Here is an 8,233-nt window from a genome sequence, read left to right as displayed (position 1 = left end):
TTCCTCCTGCTTCTTGGCCACCCCACTCACTGGTTTTTGTTTTGTTTTGTTTTGTTTTTTTTGACCCCTTAGGTCCATTCCCTGTGTTTCTCCTTTGCACTTTTCTGTTTATGTGTCTGGGACATCAGTGTGATATTCCCATCATCCACCTCACATCACTGGTCTTGTTATTTCAAGCATTGCAGATACATCCTGAAACATGCTAGTAATCACTGTGTGTGTACTAAATGAAGGAATATTTTTAATGACTGACAGGAAAAGCATCTCCTCCATGTAGGAGTCAGTATATAGGTGTCATATTTGTAGGACCATACATAAAGCCTTGTGTCTTGTTCCAGACACTGTAGGGGTGTCGCTCTGTCGTCATGCCCTGGTGACCTTGCATGTCCCCACTTAGGCTACGTAGGCAAGGCTAAGTTGCAGGCTGACTTGAATCTTGGCAGAGAACCTACTGATTGCTCTTGCAGCAAGGGGAGATAAGCAGCCTGATAAAGAGGCCATGTCTCACCTGCCTCCTTATCCAGCTGGAGGTGACACGAAGTTGTTATTCATCCACTTCTGGTTTCAGTTGAACATAGGATGGTCTCCCTAGCCCCAGCTCAGAGTATAGCCGTGGACTACAGAGCTGCTCAGTGCCATAGGGCACAACTGCGGGCTCCTTCCTGGCAGAGACCCACAACCTGTTGTGCCTGTTACTGAGGCCTTCCAATTCAGTGTCAGACCATGGGACTAGGGACAAGGCAACTGACACCAGGGACATACTGCTTCTGCATTGTAAGTTAAAATCTGAATCCATTCGGGGTCATTGCCTCCTTACTGCCCAAGGCCGTAGAAGGTGACAAGCCAAACTAACAACTGCAGTGGTACACTGTGGCCCTGTAGCTCCTGCTGTGTTGCTTAGGCACTGGCTGCCTGACTACGTGACAGAGTCTGGCGTTGAGTTGTGCGATGTTGCGTGACCAGAATATTGGCTAATTTTGTCATCACACAGCAAGAAGCACAGTTTTCACCACATACTATGACTTAGGGTAGCCTTGTCAGTCCTCATTAACAAACCAACCTTAGAATGGATGCCCTGTCTGATGCCAGCTATTGAATCAATATATTTATTTAGGCATATGTTTCTGAAGTCCAAGTCATTTTAAAAGTGAACCTTATATTCTACTTGATATTCAAAATCTGTATCGCTTGTGAGAGAATTATAATTGTAAAGGTAAATGCTTAAATGAAAAAATGGAGTAGAATAAGCCAAACCGATTTGTAATGTAACGCCTACTTCACGTTATCTTGTTTATTCTTCATAACAAATATTTAGTGTAAACTTGTAATTTCCATTTTAGAAATGGGGAAACAGATCCAAAGGATGTAAATACCTTTCTCACCTTCACACAGTATGTGTCAGAGCCAGTACTGATACTCTTAGTTATGCCACGTGCTGTGCTTAGTCGCTCAGTCGTGTCTGACTCTGCCACCCCATGGACCGTAGCCCGTCAGGCACCTCTTTCCATGGGGATTCATCAGGCAAGAATACTGGAGTGGGTTGCCGTGGCCTCCTCCAGGAGATCTTCCCAACACAGGGATCAAACCCAGCCCAGGTCTCCAGCACTGCAGGCGGATTCTTTACCGTCTGAGCCACCAGGGAAGCCCAGCTATGCCATGTCATAGCCAATTAAGGAGACAGAGCAGATAAGACTCAAGTCATTTTGTCTCACAAAGTTCCCCTCATTCTTTTCCCTTTTCTTCTAGCTAGGATCTATCTTGTCAGGCAGCTCCATGACCTAGGGGCTTTTTCACATACTTTTTGGTAACATGGGATACTCTGATGGTACATTTGAACCTCCCATTTTCAGTCCTTTTGGACCTGGATTTTCATACCTCTGTAAGGGCACAACAGCTGCTATTTATAATTCCCTGTTATTCGCTAAGCAGACTGAATTCTGAATAGGTCCTTTGTTGCAGAAATATATATTTTTTGGTGCATGAGGATGCAGATTGGGCTCAGAGATGTAAGCGTTTTGTTATTATGTTAATAATGATATAAGGGAGGAATCAGATAGCTGGAGGACTTCCCTGTAGCTCAAACAGTAAAGAATCTGCAGGAGACCAGGGTTCGATCCCTGGGCTGGGAAGATCCTCTGGAGAAGGGAATGGCAATCCACTCCAGTATTCTTGCCTGGACAATTCCATGGACAGAGAAGCCGGGCGGGCTACAGTTCGTGGGGCCGCAAAGAGTCGGAGACAACTGAGTGATTTACACACACACACACACACACACCCACACCTGGAGGGCTTCTGAGATCTGGTGACTATCAAGCCAATGGACAACGTCATGAAGAAAAGATGTTTGTGACTGCTCTCTCCCTGCACCCAAAAAAACTTGGAAGGCAAATCAGAAATGTGTGAAAGACACGCTGTGCCATTTGCCATGGAAATTGACAGCAGTTTTTGTCCTGTCTCCCTACTACCTTTAACAATGGCTTTGGCATTCCATTTCTCTACAGGACAATACAAATATATTAAGTTTTTAAAAATGTTTCTCTGTCAATGATTTCATCAGGGACAACATATGAGATTTGGGTGGCACATTTTGTAAACCCATTAATTCCAGAGAAGACTTCAAGAGAAGGCTTTAATGGATTTTTTATGTGTGGGTATATATATGTATATATATGCATTAACATGTAGATCACACCTAAAGCATATGTTATGACCAAATTTTTTTAACCCTAGAAGTGCAAGGGTGGTTTAAATGTATGTTACCAATGCAATTCACCACATTAATAGAAAAATGGAGGGAAAACAATTCTATGATCATCACAATTGATGCAGTATAAATGTTTGATGAAAATTAATCTATATTCAAGACAGCAAACTAGGAATAGAATGGAACTTACTCTGATAAAGTATATCTACAAAAAAAGCAACGTAAACAGGTTGAAATGGAGAAGATTTTTCATTTCCTATTGGGGAAAATGCCGATTATCACCTGCTTTAGTCAAGACTATTCTGGCCAGGTTTGTTCAATGCTGCAAAATGAGGAAAGGTTTAAGGTTTAAGCCAGTAGAAATTTTTGATATTCAAATCTAATAGTATATTTTGAAAAGCAAAAATAATCTAGATCTAAATTTGTGGAATTAATATGCATATTTAGAGGAATTGTTGGGCAGAAAATCCATATACCGACATTCTATCTCTACATACATCCTCAACTAGACAATAAAAAGCACAAACCATGAATTTTCAATAACATTAAGTACCCGGGGATAAATTTAACAAAACATGTGCCAGTAGAAAATGAAACTTTATTGACAGAACTTTAACAGTCAAATACACAACAGAAGAACAGCATAGATGGTTTCAGTTTATCTTCTTTCAAGCAAATGGTTGCCCTTCACCTATAATATGAATATTAAAAAAGTTACTTAGCAGAACTTTATTTCAATGACAGGAGAGGTATACAAAGTTCACTGCACTTGTAGTTTTATAAAATGGACTAAAACAAGAACACTAAGGGTGACCCTTTGGCTTACCTTCAGTTAATCCTCTCTAGAGATTTTATAGACTTTTCAAGCACATTACCCGTATTTTTGAAAACACACTACTCTTCCTAGTTACACAAGAAAATAAGGACACTGAGTTCAGGACAAATGAAATCAATGGAACCGATCAGAAGGTAGTTTTCAGTAGAAGGCAAAACTGTGTATACATTCAGTAAAATATCTAAACAAAAAACACCCTAAGATAAACAAAATACACAAAAACTGAAACAAAAAATCCCCAGAAAATATCATTTAAATGCATTGGTTTGAAATAATATTCCGAATATAGGATAGCTAAACAGTTGTTATCTCTGTTACTGCTTAAGTGAAGTAAAGAAAAAGGCCAGTATTGCATTTGTTTCTTCTCTACTGTGGAAAAGTGGAGAAATTTGCATTTGTTCTAATTTATGCCTGATATGGTTGTTTGAAGTCAGTTAAACATTTGTCCCCCTTTTTACTTGTGGCCCTCATGTAATTCTAAATGTTTCTTTTCACCCTGGAAAGCATTCCAGTTGGTATAATAAATCATATGGTGACACTAATTTTAAGTCATTACTACCACTGGTGACATGGGGACATCAAAATGTGAAGCAGAAATAGGACTGTTTCTCACAGCCACACCAAAAATGAAAGAAAAAAAGGAGAGAAGAAAAGAAAAGGGAGAGCAAGAGGGAGTATGAGTGAGAGAGAAAAGCAGGCAGGAAGAGAGAAGGAAAATCTGGAGAAGCAGAGTTTTCTGTTTCTACATGATACTGGCTTTTGAGAGAAAACTCTGACCAATTTGAAAAGTTCATCCACGGTATTTGCGATGTTTAGTTATTTAGTTACTGTGGGGTATGTTAAATAATATTTGTTTTTCTACCCTACTAGCCCTTTCCTCAATATTCGAGTTCCAGATTATACTGTTTTAATTCTGTAATATAATAACTGTTAGTGTCTTGTTCATATTTCTAATTATGTATACTTGGGCTTTGTCCATTTTCCTTACAATTATGTAAACTGAGAGGAATGGACTGGCAGTTTGGGGTTGGCAGATACAAACTATTATATTCAGAATGAATCAACAACAAGGTCCTACTATACAGCACAGGGAACTAATGTCCAATCTCCTGTGATAAATCACAACAGAAAAGAATATTTAAAAATGTGTGTGTGTGTATATATATATTAAAAAATTATATAAACTAGCGCATTATTTATTAGTTGAGTTTATTTTCCTCTTCCTAACAATTCATACTTGTCTTTTATTAAGTATCTTTTTCTTTTTCCCTTAGGTTTATTCCATTGCTCATTTTCTTACCTTTTATGTTGGATGTAGGATTTTATATTTATGTACCTTGTAATTTTGTATTTTTCTTTTTAAATACCACACATATTGAGGGCTAAGATTTTTCTATGAGAATATTTTAATCATGTTCTGTAGTTACTTGAAAGTAGTTTGAAAGTTGTATTTTCGTCTAATTGTTCAAATGGAATGGGAAAAAAAATGTAAACTGAAACTATTTAGAAGGCTAATACACAGTAAATTCTTCCCTAACTAGGAAGTTCTTTCTTTACAATCAGAACCATGCAATTAACTGTCAGCAATTTGGAAAACATGTATGTGAAAGATACTAAGTTGATTACACGGAAAGAACTAGAGTTACAATCTTTGGCCTTCAAAACTTTTTAAACTCATGTATCAAAGAGGAAAAATAACATACTTGATATGGTTAGAGACGATTATATCATGAGGCTCAGATTTTTATTAGTTCTTTAAGAATGAGACTGGGGTGTATGGCAAAACCATCATAGTATTATAAAGTAATGATCCTCCAATTAAAATAAGCAACCTCCCCCGCCCAAAAAAAAGACCAAACGTGGGGGCAGTTAGTGTGCTTAGCATACATGTCTTACTCACACTGGCCTGAATATCACTGACTAAGTGCACTCTCTCAACTAGATTAGCCACAGAAACAGGAAACTAGACTATCTTTTGCCATTTTATGATTCAGTCATTTCATGGTTCACTGGGGAAAGGATTAAAATGCAACTATTTTTTTAAGAGCTAGAGAATTCAGAATTTGAGAGAATTTAACAAACATCAAGCAGAATGTTGGCTCATTTTCTTTTTTAAAAAAATTAATTAATTGATTTTAATTGGAGGCTAATTACAATATTCTGGTGGTTTCTGCCATACATTGACATGAATCAGCCACAGGTGTACATGTGTCCCCCATCAGAAAATGAAATCTCAATTCCACTGTTATAATTTGATTCAAGATTATATTTTATGATAAATACATCATAAAAAACAGAGCATTCTTGTATGAATTCCGTCAAAGAGAATCAGAGAATGCAAAAATTAGCATTGAAAAATCAGCATTTTACTGTATCTATTCTGAATTCACAACATATATGAGTAAAGTTGAGTTTAGAAGTTAAGGGATTTCACAGAATCACACACATTATGCTAAAGCTGGTACTAGAACCTACTTGGATGCCTAAGCATATCTCATATAAACTGATATTTATTAGAAATGCATTCCATATTTGCTACAAGCAGAAATTATAAAAGAACCTGAAAATCATTAGCTGTTGCTTAGTAGGCAATGGCACCCCAAGCCAGTACTCTTGCCTGGAAAATCCCATGGACAGAGGAGCCTGGTAGGCTGCAGTCCATGTGGTGGCTAAGAGTCGGACATGACTGAGTGACTTCACTTTCACTTTTCACTTTCATGCATTGGAGAAGGACATGGCAACCCACTCCAGTGTTCTTGCCTGGAGAATCCCAGGGACAGAGGAGCCTGGTAGGAAGCTGTCTATGGGGTTGCACAGAGTCAGACACGACTGAAGTGACTTGGCAGCAGCAGTAGCAAAGTATTTATACTCAAGAGAAGAAAACGGTTTCCTATTTTCAATTCGATATGGCTTTGATCCTGTCTGTTTCTTTATTTGAAAGTCTACAAATCAGGCACTCAGGCATCTGGGGTCTGAACTATCTTTCAAAGAATATGTGAACTCTATTATTAAAATAATAGTAATGTTCCCTCTATATTAGTAAAGATATACTATTCTGAAAAACAGAAACCACATAAATTACTTTCTGAATGGATGACATACCTGCTTCTGGCATTTCAACAGGCTCTATATTTGATGCAAACTCCTCCCTGACATCAGGACCATCTCCACCTTCACCCCCAGTCTTTGACACAGACAATTCCTGGAGATCAGCTTCCAGGCCAGAATCTTTTTTAAAAAAATGCATCAATTCAGCTGTAAAGCATACAGTATAAACAAGGGAATGATGATATTCATTCCCTTGGTGTTATGAATTAAAAGCCTTAAGTTAGTATGCTAAAAATGTGATGAATAAGAACCTCAGGAGCATTATTCCGGGAATGTTTTGCTGGAGAAAAAGGAAAGCAGAATTTTCCAAATGTTATTACCATTTTCCTTTTCCAGGGTTGTCCTCAGACAACTTAGTTTCCCCCCTCTCTTTGTCTTGAAAACAAGGGAAAATTTGAGCGACCATACTAACCTGCAAACTATACTCTCCTCAGTTTTTTAGGAACTGTCTGAAGTCCTTTTCTAATGTTTCTTCCTCTTACTGGTTATGTCTTAAGGAATGATGCACAAATACACTTTACCTTCAGAGGCATCCTTCTCCTCCTCTTCATCACTATTCACTGGATCCTCTCCATGGACCTCCTCCTTTCTAGGTGTGATATCCTGAATCTCAGCTGGTGGTTCCTCTTGTTCAGGTTGCTCAACACTGGGCTGCTGGTCCCAGTAGAGTGTGCATGCAAATAAAAACGTTTTGCATCTAACAGCATAAATATAAATAATACATAGATATATCTGATCATCAGTAAACCTAACAACATTTTCCCAACACAATTCTATGCACTTACTTTTTAAAAAGTTACTCTTCCCACAGAGAAGAGTTAGCTCCCGTAAGACTTACCCAGAAAGACTTTGGAAGTTATTTAAATCTATGTTGGGATGGAAGTATGCAGTCTGTTGTTAATAAGCAGGAGGAGGGAGTCACTGGGCACATTTCCAGGAAATTTAACAGGATACTCATCCAGGCACTGCCAGACTGTAATATATCTGGATCAATGTTCCTTCCTAAGACAAACTGTCACCCTTTATCAGCATGGAAGACTTTTATCACTGCATCTGTACTACTTAACATCATTTTCTCAAAAAGAAACTTGTGCTAATAGAAAACATCAAATGGTAAGGTACTTACAACCACAGGTTCATCCAGCTGGGAGGAATCTTGATCTGTAGGTTCCAATGTTGATGCCACCTGCCCACTCATATTTCTCCCTGAAAGTAGAATATTGTGATTTAGAAAATGTATTTAAGAGTACAGCTATATTTGATCACTTTTATGACCATATGGTGACTTTTTTTTTAATGTGAAAATACTTTCAAAAGAAAACACTGGTTAAGTATGAGTGTACATGCATTTCAATTACACCAAATACAGTCACTTGCAAAGCCATTTGTGTCTTTCCTAAGCTGGCAGAGAAATCACCTTAAGGTACACAGGAAGGCTGAATTTTTATGAGGAAGTTTGATTTCACAACAGAATTCTCAATCATGAAGATATTTAGTGACATACTGCTAGGAATTTAAAAATTCAGGACTATTGCTCTTGTCACACTCCTATTCACCAGGCCTATTTTCCCCAACTCCCTTGGAAT

The 8,233-nt window shown here is 38.1% G+C and overlaps 1 protein-coding gene across 1 annotated transcript; it reads right to left on the bottom strand.

Moving 5' to 3' along the window:
- Positions 1 to 2,991: 2,991 nt before the first annotated feature.
- Positions 2,992 to 7,850, bottom strand: LOC102173085 (X antigen family member 5). The gene is made up of 4 exons (XM_018043627.1): positions 7,774 to 7,850; positions 7,169 to 7,301; positions 6,642 to 6,767; positions 2,992 to 3,026 (listed from the first exon to the last, which is right to left on the bottom strand). Exons 1-4 carry the CDS (start codon positions 7,843 to 7,845, stop codon positions 2,992 to 2,994), a joined length of 366 nt encoding a protein of 121 aa, XP_017899116.1. The 5' UTR covers positions 7,846 to 7,850.
- Between the last annotated feature and the right edge of the window lie 383 nt (positions 7,851 to 8,233).

This window comes from Capra hircus, assembly GCF_001704415.2.
Source record: "Capra hircus breed San Clemente chromosome X unlocalized genomic scaffold, ASM170441v1, whole genome shotgun sequence".
Classification (NCBI taxonomy): Eukaryota; Metazoa; Chordata; class Mammalia; order Artiodactyla; family Bovidae; genus Capra; species Capra hircus.
This window is presented reverse-complemented; position numbering and strand designations above follow the sequence as displayed.

What these genes read in the sequence shown, in the direction of transcription:
- LOC102173085 (XM_018043627.1), bottom strand. Translation starts at nt 7,845, where the DNA reads ATGAGTGGGCAGGTGGCATCAACATTGGAACCTACAGATCAAGATTCC. An exon ending in AGCTGGATGAACCTGTGGTT is followed by an intron (nt 7,302 to 7,773) that starts GTAAGTACCTTA and finishes TACTGGGACCAG; the next exon opens with CAGCCCAGTGTTGAGCAACC. An exon ending in GGAGAAGGATGCCTCTGAAG is followed by an intron (nt 6,768 to 7,168) that starts GTAAAGTGTATT and finishes TTTTTAAAAAAG; the next exon opens with ATTCTGGCCTGGAAGCTGAT.